The sequence below is a fragment of the Acanthochromis polyacanthus genome, chromosome 22 (genome assembly GCF_021347895.1).
Source record: "Acanthochromis polyacanthus isolate Apoly-LR-REF ecotype Palm Island chromosome 22, KAUST_Apoly_ChrSc, whole genome shotgun sequence".
NCBI lineage: Eukaryota > Metazoa > Chordata > Actinopteri > Pomacentridae > Acanthochromis > Acanthochromis polyacanthus.
Genome location: NC_067134.1, coordinates 10,330,322 through 10,346,171, shown reverse-complemented (window position 1 = coordinate 10,346,171; position 15,850 = coordinate 10,330,322). Strand labels below are relative to the sequence as shown.

Sequence of the window (15,850 nt, the reverse complement as noted above, 5' to 3'; positions counted from 1 at the left end):
ATGACTGCACAAAGGTGCAAAACAGCCATAGAGACACAAAACATGCTGTTATTTTTTCATCTTAAAAATCAAGCAGTCTCTTCTTGGACGTTTTAATTCCTCATAAATAATTTAAAATCTTTTGAGGTAGATCTTAATGGATGGCTTTTAAACAGAATTTACCCCTTAAACACTGTCTAAAGCCATTAAAAGCACCTTAGCATGTTACAATCTGTTAAATGGTTCATTAAAATAGAATTGGTGGTCCTACAATACGAATTTAAGGGATTTTACAGATAAAAAATGGGTTTTTAGTTAATTACACTGCTGAATATGTTTTATTTTGGGCTATCTGTTCAGTATAAAGTAAAGGAATGATTAATAATTGGTAAAAACCTCAATTAGCATTTAGGAGATTAAAAGAAAACCCCAAAACCATCGCTGAATGTGGCTTCAAATCTCCTTACAACTTACTGAAAATATCTTAATTTGCAACAATCCAAGAAGTTTTCACCTTTATTAATGACGTTGGTGCCTTTTAAGGTGGAATTGAGGTTTTCTGCCATATAAATGAAGCAGAAAACCGTTTTGAAAAGCCTCAGTGAACTGCAATTCATCAATTAAATCCAATTAATTGGTGATTAATCTGGTTTAGTGATACCGGGACGCTTAATTTATAGTTTAAGGTGGTATTACTGGGGTTTCTGTGTAGTTTTGGAGGCTTTTAAGTCTCCTGTTTTATTCTGATGGTGACCACTTCACCTGCCATCAGCGCACCTTGGCTGACACCTGCAGGCGTGTCCTGCTGGATTCAGTTTATTCCTACAGCTGATGAATGCTGGCCTCTCTAGAGGGGCCATCGGGACTGATTTAGACCCTCACATCCCCCAGGAAGCGGCATAAATAAGGCCGTGCGTAAAGACAGCAGCATGCATGCAACAGTTGTCGGCTAATAATAACAACAACCTGCTGCGCCTTTAAGAGCGACGCTGAGGAGGAAACCTAATATCTCTGCATATCCAGCTCAAGTCTCCATCAATTAACAGTAAGAACCGAGACCAGGACGGTGTCTGCACCTCTGCTCTGTTTACCAAACTGCCTCTGCGTTTTCTTGGTTTTTATCTGCTCTTTCTCGCCGCACACAAACCGGATTAAATTACGCTTTGCACCTTTAAGAAGCTGTCAACGGGATTAGAGTTACGCGCGCTGAGGCAGGTCGGAGGGCTTTTACGCACCGTCGGTATCCAGAGGAGGCACTTTTCTCCCTCTTCGCTGGTCCTCACACCGCCATGGCCGAGATAGGGAAAGGGGTGACCGCCGGGAAGCTGGCCAGCAACGTCCAGAAGAGGCTCACCAGGGCGCAGGAGAAGGTAAGAGCGGCCGGCCTCTCCATGGCGGCGGGACACGGTGTCCTGCTGTGAAACCGGATCCTTTGACGTTGTACCTCCAAATACCGGCGCTTCTCCCCTTAACGCGCCGCTCAAACCGAGGCAGGTAACGGGAGAGGTAACGCACTGTACATACATATTTCACCGGGGCTTAAAATGACCATCAGCCTGCGTAAAAGTTCCAAACCAGACAAGAGTTTAAGGCCCTTAAAACACCTTAAACTGGAGCTTAAGTGTCTCTAAACCACAGTTTTAACTTAAAGTTGAGCTCCATTTTAATTATTTAACTGATGAATTTCAGCGTATGAAAGTATTTCCAAACGGATTTCTGCTTCATTTTGGGGACAGCATGGCACCAGCACTTAATTTCTACCTCAAAGTTCCTCTAAATCTTGGATTAAGATTAAAAGTCAATGAATCAGTACATATTAAAGAGATTTGAATGCCTAAAATGCCGGATTTTGTCAAAAATCCCTCAATTGATTGATCATTCAGTTGGTTTATTGATCCCTCAAAGGGTCAGTTCATAGTGGAAACACAATGCAGCATTCAGTGACAGAACTTAAGATACTGAAATAAAACATCACGTGTTGTACTTTAAAAAGCCTTAAATCTGCATTCTAAGAATGACACTAACATTTAAATGCAATATTTAGTGGATTGTAACATATTACTTGGGTTTAAGCGCCATTTAGTGGGTTTTCAAGAGTAAAGTCTTTATAAACATGGACGCCATTGATTGACATTCACCTTTTGGGGCTTGAAGTTTTTAACTTGAGGTGAAAAGTCAATAGATTGTTGCATATTTAGGCATTTCTAGTGGGTTTTTAGTTGCTTTTTTTGATTTTGAGGTGCTCGAAATGACTTAAATGACTGGTTTTGTCAAATATCCGCCAATTGATTGATCATTCAGTTACTTTATTGATTTTTCAAGGGTCAGTTCACAGTCGAAACAGTCAATTACATAGTTTAAGGTACCTGAATCTCAATAAAACATCATTTGTTGCACTTCAAAATGCCTTACATTTCAATGACATCATCCTTTTAATGCAATTTTTATTGAATTGTAACATATTAAGGCACTTGAAATTGGGTTTTCGTGCTGTTCAATGGGGATTTTAGGGGTAAAATCTTACTTAACATGGACACCATTGATCAAAGTTGACCTTATAAGGCTATGAATTCTTTACTTGAGGTGAAAAGTCAATAGTTTGTTGCATATTTAGGTATTTCTAGTGGATTTTCAGTTGCTTTTCTTGGTTTTGAGGCACGCAAAAAGACTTAAATGACTGGTTTTATCCAATATTAGTCAAATAATTAATCATTCAGTTGCTCTATTGATCCATCAAGGGTCAACTCATAGTCGACACACAGTAGAACATTTATTAATGTAAATTGAGAGACTTAAAATGGCATAAAATATCATGTGTTTTACCTTAAACTACCTTAAATATGCATTTTAAGAATGACACTAATATTTTCATGCAATATTTAATGGATTGTAACGTATTACGGTACTTTAAATTGGGTTTTGGTGTCGTTTAATTGGGTTTTTAGGGGCAAAATCTGAAACATAGATGCCATTGATTAAAATGATTTAAATGACTGGTTTTGTCAAATAATTAATCATTCAGTTACTTTATTGATCTCTCAAGGGTTAATTCACAGTCGACACACAGTAGAACATTTATTAATGTAATTTAAGACACTTAAACTGATGAAATGAATCATGTGGTTTACCTTTTAAAGAGCCTTAAAGGGGAACTTCGGTTTTTTTCAACCTGGGGTCTTTTTTTTTTTTTGTCTTTTCATACATGTGAGTGATGGAGAAATTAATTTTCGACATAGCTCCAGTATTTGGCCAGGCAGGCAGCTTAGCAGCTCAGCTAGCGAAAAGTATGGGGCAACTTGCCCCCCCAGTCCACACCAGTTTTGGCACGAGCTATGGCGCGATTTCGGAACGAGATTTGCTTTCTAGCGTCCTGAGATTTGGATACAGACCTCGATTTAGACGGTCGCCACGAGCGCCGGGAATCATGGGAGGTTGATGCCATCATACAAAATGGCTGCCCCCATGAAGAAAACATGCTAGGCGGTTCAGCTCGATTGAGCGCTTGATTTAGACGGTCGCCAGGTCGCCATTTGCGACTAAGAATCGATTTTGGCGACCAAAAAATGACAAAAAACATGCTGGTTAGGGGCCCAAATATTTTGATTTGGGCTACTGACCTCCAAATCCAAGTTTTAGCCGAAAATCACCGAGCTGAACCGCCTATCATGTTTTCTTCATGGGGGCACCCATTTTGTATGATGGCATCAACCTCCCATGATTCCCGGCGCTCGCTGCGACCTGGCGACCGTCTAAATCGAGCGCTGCAACAAATAGTGATCGCCAAGTAATGTGGAGGTTTTCGTTCACTTCTCATCTCTAGTATGTTGTGGGACACTCATTGAGACTATCCAAGCCGGTCAGTGTGGGGAAAAAAGCACATTAGGGCGGACTTTGACGCGGGTTGGCAAGTTGCCCCATACTTTTCGCTAGCTGAGCTGCTAGCTGAGCTGCTAAGCTGCCTGCCTGGCTAAATACTGGAGCTATGTCAAAAATTCATTTCTCCATCACTCACATGTATGAAATGACATGAAAACAGACCCCAGGTTGAAAAAAACCGAAGTTCCCCTTTAAGTGATTTTTTCAAAGAATGACAAGGGCGTTTTAATGCAATATTTAACAGATTGTAACCTGTTAAGGCACTTTGACTTGGGTTTAGGTGCCATTTAATGAGGCCTTTAGGGGTAAAATCTTTACAAACATGGATACCATTGATGAACGTCTATCTTGTAAGGCAAAAAGTCAACAGATTGTTGCATATTTGTGTATTTCTAGCGGGTTTTCTGTTGCTTATATTGGTTTTGATGCACTCAAAACGTCTAAAATGACTGGTTTTGTCAGATATTAATCACATAATTGATCATTCTGTGACTATTGATCCCTCAAGGGGCAATTCATGGTCAACATACAGTAGGATATTAAAAATCATGTGTTTTACCTTAAAGCACCTTAAATTATCCTTTTAACAATGACAAGGACATTTTAATGCAATATTTTACAGATTGTTAAGGGCACTTGAAAACTGGGTTTAGGTGCCGTTTAATGGGGTTTCAGAGTAAATAGAATCAAAAAACATGGACATTATTCAGATAAATCTAGTTTTAGTGGCTTTTAAAGGGAAAATTTAAGGCAGCTTTACCTGATTTTAGTCACCTAAATGCCTTAAAATGAGGAAAATGGAGGAATTTAATTAAATTAATTACCTAATTAGCTATTTTATTTCTCTCTCAAGGTGGTCATTCACAGTCAGAACAACACAACCTTCAATTATATCATTAAATATGCTTAAAATTAAGGGGAAGGTTGTGGATTTCTAAATTATTTTTACCTTAGAATACCTTAAATTTGACTTTTAAGGATGATTTTGATATTTTTTAAAGGGATAATTTGCCAATTTTAAACCACCAAATGATTTTAAGGCACCGTTTGAGTGGTTTTTAAAGATGTAAACTCTTAAACTGCTTTGAAATCATCCATTAAAATCCACTTTAAAAGGCTCTAAAGTCTTTAATCAAGGGGAGAACTGAAGAGATTGTTGTGCATAGAGCTATTTTCTGCATAATTTAAAGCAAATTTACAGGTTTGGACAATCATGTTTTCAATTATGAAGTGAGTTTGTGAAATATTTGAAGTTAATGTGGAAATTCAGGGAAAAACCAAGAGCTTCTGTCACTGTTCTGACCTGAAACTCAACCTTAGAATACGCTAAATATTCCTTTTAAAGTAATTTTGATATGCTAATTAACAGGTTGTGATGTGTGAAGGTACTTTTAATGGTTTTTCTGGAACACTTTAAGGTGATTTAAGACTAAAAGAACATGAAAAATAATCCATTCACTTTGGCTTTTACCTCAATTATTGAAAGAAAATCAAAATTCAGGGGTTTCATTCATGCTATTTGGAATTCTTTAGAGGATTTTTAGACCTTAATACATCATGAAGACATTACTCTAAATTAATCGAAACATTATTCTATTAATTAATCCCAAATATAGCATCAACACTCCTAAAAAGTAACAAATGCCCTTTGATTTTTTTAAATTAATTTATTAAAGGGAGTTTTCTCTCCTGAAAAGACACTTTAAACTGCTAATTAGGACTTTTGTAAACTCTAAATTATTGTTAATTTAACGTCATCAGCCAGAAGAGTGATGAAGAGTGTCAGATGTTGAATTTTATTGGATTCTTGAATGAAAAAGCTCTTTCCAAAGTGTTTTCTTACGTTGTGAGGTGTACTTGTGTGGCCTCAGTCTGAGCAGACTTACTGATAGTGAAATCCTCGCACCAGTCTGGGGATTTTCTGTACTTTCACAAGAATTGGAGAAGTGAGAAAGGAAAGAAAAGGAGGGAAAAAATAGCCCTGAAAGTGTCCAAATGAAACCTGATCGAGAGTGAGCGTTCAGCTCCGAGTTATTATTGTCCTAATCACTGTTGCTGCTTAAGCCTGCCGAGGTTTTACCCTCTAATCGCCTCCGAGCCACACCAGGAGTGCTGTCAGTCAGTCACATTTGAAACGCTTCCTGAGCCCAGTGGTTTTGTCTTTAAGCGTCTCACTCGGTCTTTCTGCTGCTCATGTTTCAGTTTAAACCCCTTAAAAGACACAACTGGAAAATATCTGCCAGATTCCTCCTTTTAATGTCATATTTGTGAATGATTTTAGCTTTTAAAGTTTAAATTTCCTGCAACACACGAGGAAAACTGCATTGCTGCAGTGGCTAAACAGGGTTGAAGGAGTCGTGCAGCATTGGTTAGCTTAGCTTAGCATAAACAGTGGAAACAGAGGACTTTTTTTGCCATTTTTGTGTAATTAGTTCCAACTTGTTCAGGACTTTGATGGAAATATTTTATAATTTGCAGCAAATTTTGCAAAAATTGCGAGGAAAGTCTTGAGGAATTTAGCTTTCACCTGTAAAATAATGCATTGCTAAAGCGCGTTTTTGTGGAAATGCCTCATCATCTCTACATACTAAAACAGCTAAACGAAGCACATCTAATGCACGACAATTTAACCGGGTTGAATTAAGAATTTTTTTCTTTTGTTTTTAGGAAATGAGACTATCGGTGTCGATTTTTCAGTTTTCCTGATTAAAACTCAGATATAACAACACTTTTTTTCCATTTTTATGGAAATGTCCTGTAATTTACAGCAGATTTCCCCGATAAAAATCACTTAAATGTGTCTTCTCTCTTGTAGTTTGGTGTGAAACACAAAACTAAGGAACTTTAAACAAAAATCTTAGTAAAAGCAAAGAAATAAAGTGGATTTCTAATTTATTGCAGTTCAGTCATGTTGAATTAAAATGTGAGTTTTTTTTTTGCTTTTCAGGAAATGAAGCTTTATCAGTGCTGAATTTAAGTTTTACTCCTTAAAACTCAATATAATAACACTTTCTTTCCATTTTAATGGAAATATTATGTAATTTAAAGCAGATTTAAAGGAAACAGTTTGACATCAGCTGTTTTTGTGGGCACTTTATCCTTTTGTTAGATAGTAGACAGGAACTGTGGGAAAGAAAAGGCCTGAAGATATTTGCTCTTATTTAAATTCTGCATTTGGTTTTGCTTCTTTCCATTAATTTTCCTCCATATTTTCAGTTTGCACTTCAATAAAACGAAATAAAAATGCTGCAAACAGTGCTTGAAATGTGACAGAAATGTTTACGCACTTGACTAAGGTGGAAAAGTCATTAATTAAAGCAAAGTGCAACAAAAGCAAGCTTCGTAACTGCAGCCTTCCTCGCATTAATACACCAAACTCACAGAAATGTCTAGACTTGTAGTCTCTTGGCTGACGCATCGATTGGTTGATCGGTTTGCTCTCATCCAACCAGTTTCCTTTGGTTGGACAGTCTCAGGTGTTCCTCTGATAAGAAGGAGAGCTGCTAAATCAACAGCCTCAAAGGATTAATCCCTTATTTTTGGCTCACGTCAAGTCAAATCAGGTCCATCTGACAGAATCGGTGACATGACTAAAGTTCTTCCTCCACCTCCCTCTGTCCAACATCGCAGTCAAACATTCTTTACCTTCCAGACCCCTGTCTTCCTCTAGCACTTTCCCTTATGTTGTGCTCAGCCTGCCGGCCCTTCTGATAGCATCAGGTTTCCATAACAACCACTCTTCGTTCTGTCCAGCAAAGGCTAGTCTACGTTGCCAGAAGATGGTTGACAAGCGTGGATAGGGACTTGTTGGTGAGGTGTGATTTCCAGGAGATGTTTTGCACCATCTGAAACATTCTGGTGTAAATCCCTTCGATTCTTTTTGAGATTGACTTCATTAGTGACCAGGATTCAGATCCAGAAAGCAAGATGGACTCCACTGATGCCTGAATGCTCTCATTTTGGTAGCTGTTTTAATTGGAGGGTTCGCCCTAACCCTTGTTTCTATATCATGCTGTGTTGGTGTAGCCTCCAAGATTTATGAACTTATCAGCTTTTTTCCATTTCTGACCCATCCAGTGCATGCAATGTCTCCTCAGATGCTGGGCTGAGGTGGATGAGCTTCATCTTTACAGCATTCAGGAAGAGCCCAGTCTGTCTTGTTTCTTGCTCTACCTGATGCAGAAGGTCTTCTGCTTCACTGAGAGTGTTTTCTAGAAGGGCAATGCGAATGCAGGTTCTGGGACAACTTCCACTTTGGCGACGCTTTAGGGTCAGACCATCAGAGGGCAAGATTGCAGTCCCCAATGCATAGTCTGAGGAGATGATGGAAAGGAAAGATGCTCAAGGGTCTCCTTGGAGTACTCCAGTGTCTATGGAGAAGAGATCAGTGTTGACCTCAGGAGTCTTGACGACATCAGAAGTGTTGGCATACATTACTTTGACATAGATAAGCAGGAGATAAAGCTTTGCTTCTCGGGCTAGCTTTTTTTTAATGTTTACGTCTCCAGGCACACGGATGTCGTGTCAAGAAAGTCGTCAAATCATCGAAAAACAGCATCTAGCTTCTCAGAGTTAGATTCTTCATAGTTCTGTCCATAGCCAACCCTAAAAATGTCATATTTCCATTATATGTTCTACTTTAATCCTCATTAATTATGCTTTTATTGGATTTCTGTTGTTGGTGTCCTCTCTTAGCGCCACCTTCTGCTCATGTGGCTAAATAAATAACATTCACAGAAAAGTAGTGGACGGAAGCAGGCATTAGGTTAAATTTGCAGTTAAAAGTTGGAACTAAATTTTGGCGAAAGCATAGCTATTAGCATGCTACATGCTAATGCTAAAAAGGTTCACCTTGCTCACCACCTCAGTGCAGCATGTTTGCATTCACTAGTTAGCAGCAAACACCAAATGCAGCTGAGGCCTCAAAGTGTTTTATAACTTTTCTTATCGGAAAATCAGTCTAATTATCTAAGAGAGGCGAGAAATGGCAACAAACGACTATATGAACTACAAAAATGGCAGCAACGAGATGCAAAAAAAGACACAAAAAGCCATAAAATGATGTCTTGTTTCTAACTGTGTTGCTGCTGAGCATTTAGTGATGAAAAACAGCCTGTAAACGGTAAATTTGCTGGTCATGAAACCAAAACAATGAGCTAAAACAGGCTAATAATCTCCGTAGAGGGTTGCTAGTAGTTGCGATCATGGTTTCCCACAATAAAATTAGCATAGCTGACTGACTGTTGGTGTTTAAAATGTTCCATTTATTGATTTTAATGAAGTGCGTGGAGACTAGAGGCTTCTCTGTGCACAGCCCCCTTCATTTCCACTAAAAGTCCTATATTTCCTCTCTTTTAGCTCTGTTTTTGTTCTCCACCAGCTCCTGATGGAAGTACGTGGCTCTTTAGTTGCTAAACTCACCAAAATGTCTGCCAACCGATCTCCAACTTTACCTGCCTGCCCTGTTGCTGCTGAGCATTTAGTGTTGACGAAAATGGCAGCAAAGAGGTATAAAAAAGGTACAAAAGGCCGTAAAATGACTACGAACCGCTTGCAAAGAGACTCAAAATGAACAGAAGATGGGCTGACGTATAATTAGCTGTAGTATTTTAGAGTTTAATGTCTATTTCAAATGTTAAATTTACAGGATGCTGTCCTTGTGCTGCTTTCAGAGGCCTTTGAATGGACTTTAAATAGCAGCTGCTGAATGAAATACTCTCCACGTTCCTTAAATCTTAATGTGAGGGTTTATTTAGGGCAGCGGCGTCCTCTTGAATCTGGAGGAAAGCCAGATTTACAAGGAATAGAAGAATCAGAAAGATGTCATCCAAAGTACCACATTTATACAGAAAACTCTGTGTATTTTCAAAAAAAGAGGTCAATATCTCAACATATAATCAGAATTGGCTCGTAGATGCTTGACTTTACTGGGGGTAGTCACAAATCATGATGGGTGCGTCCAGGCAGAAGAGTTTGTGGTCTTTATTGGGGATGATTTGGATATTTTAGGCCTCAATATATGATGATAAAATCCGCATAAAATTGCTCAGAGTTTGGTATCAGCTGTTTATGGCCCCAAATTTAATAAATTCACAAAAATGACATTAGATTCAGGAGGAAATGACAAGAACATTCCCTAGAAAGGCCAAATAATCAGTGAAACTGGGTTTTGAACTTGGAATGGAAATATTTTGCAATTTCCAGCACATTTTTAGAAAATTGTGAGGAAAGTCTTGAGGAATTTAGCTTTCACGAGTAAAGTAGAAGGCCTCATTATCTCTACATGTCTGAGATAAAAATCACTGAAATTAAGTAAATTAAAAATCAACTAAATAAAGCAGATCTCTTTTATTTGGCAATTCGGTTATGTTAAATTAGGAGATTTTTCCTTTTCTTGTCAGGAAATGAAGCTTTATCAGTGTTGACCTTTTAACATTCCCCATTAAAACTCAAATATAACAACACTTTATTTCCATTCTTATGGAAATATTTTATAACTTACAGCAAATTTCCCAGATAAAAATCACTGAAATGTGTCTTCTCTCTCTCCTAGCTTAGTTTGAAACACAAAATTTAGTAACTTTAAACTAAAATTTAAAATAAAAACCAACTAAATAAAGTGGATTTCTAATTTATTGCTAAAACTAGGTGTTTTTCTCCCTTTTCTTTTTAGGAAATATAAATATATCAGTGTTGAATTTCAGTTTTCCCTCTTAAAACTCGAATATGATGACACTTTTTCCATGTTTTTGTGTGTGATTAGCTCCAGATTGTGGGGCACTTTCTTAGAAATATTTTGCCATTTGCAGCAAACTTTAAAGAAATTGTAAGGAAAATGTCGAGGAATTTAGCTGGATCTCTGTATGTCATAATAAGATGTTCCTTCCTTTGCATGGATATCTGACAATTAAGTGGAGAAATGAATAAAGTGGACAGTGTTTAGCGGCCGGTCCGACCAGCTTTCAGGCGAGTCCTTGAGCCGGGAGCAAAGAGGAAGGTCAGCGTATCATCTTCCCCGTGGAGGAGGGGGGAGTCGGCTTCAGCTGTCCGTCTGCTGGCACGCTGCCCTCCACCAAACACCTCCTCCAGCTCGCCTCCTTTACGCTCCGACACTCCAAAAAAAAAAAAAAAACTTTCAACAGGAGGTCGAACCGACGTCGGTGCATGAAACCCTCTAAGCCCGAGAGCTGCACTGAGCATGCTCACGTCGGTTTACGGCGCTCGTAAAAGGTTGGCATCGCGCCTGACACCACTCATAATTGATAGGTGTTATTACTGGAAGGTAAAATCATCTCAGAGGTGCGCACATTTATTTAGTTTTGGCTGCTAGAGGCAGCAAAATGAGCCAAAAAAACACATAAGATAGAACTATTGATCCCGAAGGATGTCCCAGATGTCATTATATGGGAAATGCAGTGTCTAAAAAGTAAAAAAAAGCAATAAGATAATATAAGTATGGTGCGGAACGAAAATTAAATACTGCACAAACATTGCATCTGAGAAATGAAAATATGAAACTGTTATTGCACAAATTTTCACAACGATCTTGATAATATCGTTTAGATAGATGTACAGCTTGATCTAGAGTCATGTTCATGTCCACTAAAAGTCCAATATCTCCTCTCTTTGAGCTCTGTTTTTGTTCTCCACCACCTCCTGAGGGAAATATGTGGCTCTGTAGTTGCTAAACTCTCCACTGTGTTCACCATCTGATCTGTTATTTTATTGCTACTGAGCATTTAGTGATGAAAACAGACTAAACTGTAAATTTGTAGGCCGTAAAACTAAAGCAATGAGCTACAGCAGGCTAGTAATCTCCTTAGAACTGTAGAGTTTCTTACAGTTATTTTGATATTGTGAACTTGATTTGAGCCATTTTGAGATATAGCAATTATGTTTTGTTTTACATAAAAGAAAAGCCTCCTCAAAAACCGTCTAAAATGACTAAAAACCTTCTGTTTCTTGGTCTGCAATGTTTAGGTGGGCGGTGCATGTCAAAGATCCTTATGAATGTCAGGACTCAAGGTTTCCCATCTGTCTGTCTTTGTCTTCTCTTTATCGTATCTTTGTCCTATCTCTAATCTCATCTTGATCTTATCCTTAACTTGTTTTAACTTTATCTTACTCCTATCTTCATCTTATTTTATCTTATATTTATCTTATCTCTATCTTATCTTTATTGTATCTTATTTTTATCTTGTCTCTAGCTTATCTTTATCTTATGTCTAACTCTATCTTATCTTTATTGTATCTTGTTTATATCTTATTTTGTCTAATCTCTATCTTATCTTTATCTTATTTTTATCGTATCTTATGTCTATCTCTAGGTTATCTTTATTGTATCTTATCTTGTTTTATCTTATCTCCGTATCTTACTTTTATCATATCTTATCTCTATCTTTATTCTATCTTATGTTTATGTTATTTTGTCTCATCTCTATCTTATCTTTATCTTCTTTTTAACATCTCTTATGTCAAACTTTATCTTATCTTTATTGTATCTTATTTATATCTTATTTTATCTCAAATCTATCTTATCTTTATCTTCTTTTTAACGTCTCTTATGTCAAACTTTATCTTATCTTTATTGTATCTTATTTATATCTTATTTTATCTTAAATCTATCTTTATCTTATTTTTATCGTATCTTATGTCTATCTCGATGTTATCTTTATTGTATCTTATCTTGTTTTATCTTATCTCCGTGTCTTACTTTTATCATATCTTATCTCTATCTTTATTGTGTCTTATGTTTATGTTATTTTGTCTTATCTCTAACCTATCTTTATCTTAGTTTTATTGTGTCTTATCTTTATCTTATGTTTATCTTAACTTTCTCATGACTTATCTCTATCATATCTTTATCGGATCTTATGTTTTTCGTATCTTATCTCTGTCTTGTCTTTATCCTATCGTATCGTGTCTTTACTTTATCTTCATTTCATCTTGTGTAAAGCGACACAGACTAGATTCTACTACACTCTGGTTCTGACTCTGCTCACGGTTCTTATTGTTCCCTCATTTCCAAGTAATAATTTGACTCGGACCAGCTGCCCCAGTAATCCGGAGCCTCTCCTGGGTGCCGCTGCGGTAGTCATAGTGATGTAATGTCACCCAGTCAGCTGTGCCGCATAGCATGCTGGGAAAATTCCCCCGAGAGGAATCCGGATGAGTGTGGAGCTGCCCTTTAGAAAGCAGCCGGAGACCCGCTGTGGTGCTGGGAGCTAAAGAGGAGGAAAACCCGACAGCAAGCTGCACCTGAAGGCGTCGCCTCCTCCAGCCTCACCTGACCTCCGTAGTCGTCCCATTTCACCGTCAGTCTGACAGAGAAAGACCTGCTGATTTATCACTAATACACACTAAATACTAGAGATAAGCTCAGTTAAATGAACGTTTAGTTTCATCTACCGTTGAATTGTTGCAGGTTTTCCAGCTGGAACTGCAGCCAAATTCAAAGTTCTTCATGGAAATCTTTGTTGGAATTTATTAAAATTCACAGATCTGTGACATAAAACGTCTGCTGTAATAGAATGAGGAGTTTTTATGTAGTTACTTCCAAATTGTGCCGGACTGTGTTAGAAATACGTTGTAATTTACCGTAAATTTTAAGGAAATTGTGAGTTAAGCCTCAAGGAAATGTGCTTTTACCTGTAAAATAATGCATTGCTAAAGCATATTTCTGCAGAAAGACCTCATTCTCTTTACATGTCTGAGATAAAAATCAGTGAAATGTGTCTCCTCTCTCTTGTAGCTTGGTTTGAAACACAAAACTTCGGAACTTCAAACTAAAATTTAAAGTAAAAACAACTAAATGAAGCTGATTTCTAATTTATTGCAGTTTACAGTCATGCTGAATTAAAATGAGGAGTTTTTTTTCCTTTTCTTTTCAGGAAATGAAGCTTTTCAGTGTTGTTTTTTCAGTTTTCCCCCTTAAATTCAAATACAACAGCACTTTTTTCCCCCCATTTTTATGGGAATATCTTGTAATTTACAGCAAGTTTCCCAGATAAAAATCATTGAAACATGTCTTCTCTCTCTTGTAATTTAGTCTGAAACACAAAATGAAGGAATTTTAAACCTAAAATCCAAATAAACAACAACTAAATAAAGCAAATCTCTAATTTATTGCAGTTCACAGTCATGCTGAGTTAAAATTAGGAGTTTTTTTCTGTGTTAAATTTTCAATTTTTTCCTTAAAACTTAAAGATATCAACACTTTTTTTTCCTTTTTTTATGTACTTTGTAGGCCAAACAGCAAATTTTAAGGAAACTGCGAGGAAAATCTGGAGGAAGGAATACAGGTTTTCCAGCTGGAACTGCAGCCAAATTCAAAGTTCTTCATGGAAATCTTCGCTGGAAATTATTAGAAAACCGTGGATCTGTGACATAAAGTGTCTACTGCAATTTGAAAATGTCAGAAAATGGCAAAAAAATGTCCAAGATGAGAACAAAGAAGTTTAAAAATGACAAGAGATCTTCAGAAAACTGAAAATATTGTACATTTTGGAACCAAACTCTGCAGCAAAAGTGGAAACTAAAGCCACTTTCAACATGTTATTTTCTAATGATAGTAATACTTAATAATCATCTTAATTTGTCCAGTTTTTTTGACAGTAAACATATAAACTGGCCTATTTTTCTGTGATATTACTGGATGTTATTCATAATTTAACAAAACAAAACCTGTAACATGACAATTTAGAAATTTATTTACATTTTTTATCAGATAACATCAAAAATCTGTGAAATAAGTGGATTTTTTTGCTGATTTATATTCAGTAAAAGTGTAATTTTACAGTCAAACATTTAAAAATGCAACCTTATATACAGTTTTAACCATGCAAAATTCGTGCTTTTTTGCTGTGATTTTACTGGTAAATATCAAAACCAAATTTGCAAAATATTTTTTTAAAGGATTTAACATTTTTAATCCTTAATACAGATTTTTTTGTCAACAGGAAATGCCTCTAACATGAAAATAATTTTGTCTGATTTAAATACAGTAAAAAAAAAGTGTAATTTTTTGGTCACACGTTGTAAAAGAATTAATTTCTATGAGTAAAATTGCATTTTTTTAAAACTTTTTTTGCATTTTTGTCTTGTTTTTACAGTCAACGTGTAAATTATTTTTTTTTATTGGATATTATCTGTAATTTAACAAAACAAACCTGCAAAATAGCAAACAATAATTTACCTTTTTGTGTTAGATAAATGCAAATATCTAATTTTGTAAGATTTAAATACAGTAAAAAAAAATGTATTATTTTATGGTCGCGCAGGTTTTTGATGTGGACATTTTTTATGGTTCTAGATTTGCTTTAATTGTATAAAAATGTAGAAATTTATTAGTAGAAGCTGAAGCAATCAGGTGCTGTGACTTTATGATAGAAACCTGATTAAAAATCTGTTTGAACTTCTGATTATAAATGTAAAAAATAAGCCGTCGTCCAAGTTCAGTCCTTTGAGTCCAAACTTGTCAGACCTGGACGCTGAACACCTGTCCTTCCTCCCAGTTCTCCCAGCATGCCTCTGTGCTGTGGGTGGGTGGGGCTGCGTCTATATTTATGCCCCCCGGACCTCCACCCCGTCGCTCCTAATACCCCACAGTGTGTGAGCTCGGGGGGTATTTTAGAGGGCTGAAACCGAACGCCTCACACGTCGGTGCCTCTATCTCTGTGAGGACATTTCCGATTAAAACGTTCAAACGTGGTCACCTGAACGCACCTGAGAGGCTTCCAGTCAGAAGGGCAGCTGTGTGTGGCTGGGACGCTTCGGTGTTTCCCCGTCAGGGTTATAAACGGAGGCGGTGGGAAGTCCCCCGCTGGTGTTGATGCCGGTTTGTGTGTCCGTCGCAGGATTACGGCGGCAGGTGGTGGATCTGATCAGATTAGCTGCTGACCTCCTTCACTGACGGCAACAAAGGAAACTCACTGAGGCGTCCTTTTTCTGCCTGTCAGGATTCTGCAGGTTAAATCACAAATATAAAGTGTTAGCT

At 37.2% G+C, this 15,850-nt stretch overlaps 1 protein-coding gene across 3 annotated transcripts in view; it reads left to right on the top strand.

Moving 5' to 3' along the window:
* Positions 1-588: 588 nt before the first annotated feature.
* bin1b (bridging integrator 1b) overlaps positions 589-15,850 on the top strand; it is a 40,741-nt gene continuing 25,479 nt past the window's right edge. The window contains exon 1 of one of the 3 annotated variants that reach the window (XM_051942306.1): positions 589-1,349. In XM_051942306.1, coding sequence (XP_051798266.1) covers positions 1,269-1,349 — 81 coding nt within the window. In that variant the 5' untranslated portion in view covers positions 589-1,268. The remainder of the gene's footprint in view (positions 1,350-15,850) is intronic. The other 2 variants (XM_051942307.1, XM_051942308.1) reach the window with 2 other exon arrangements.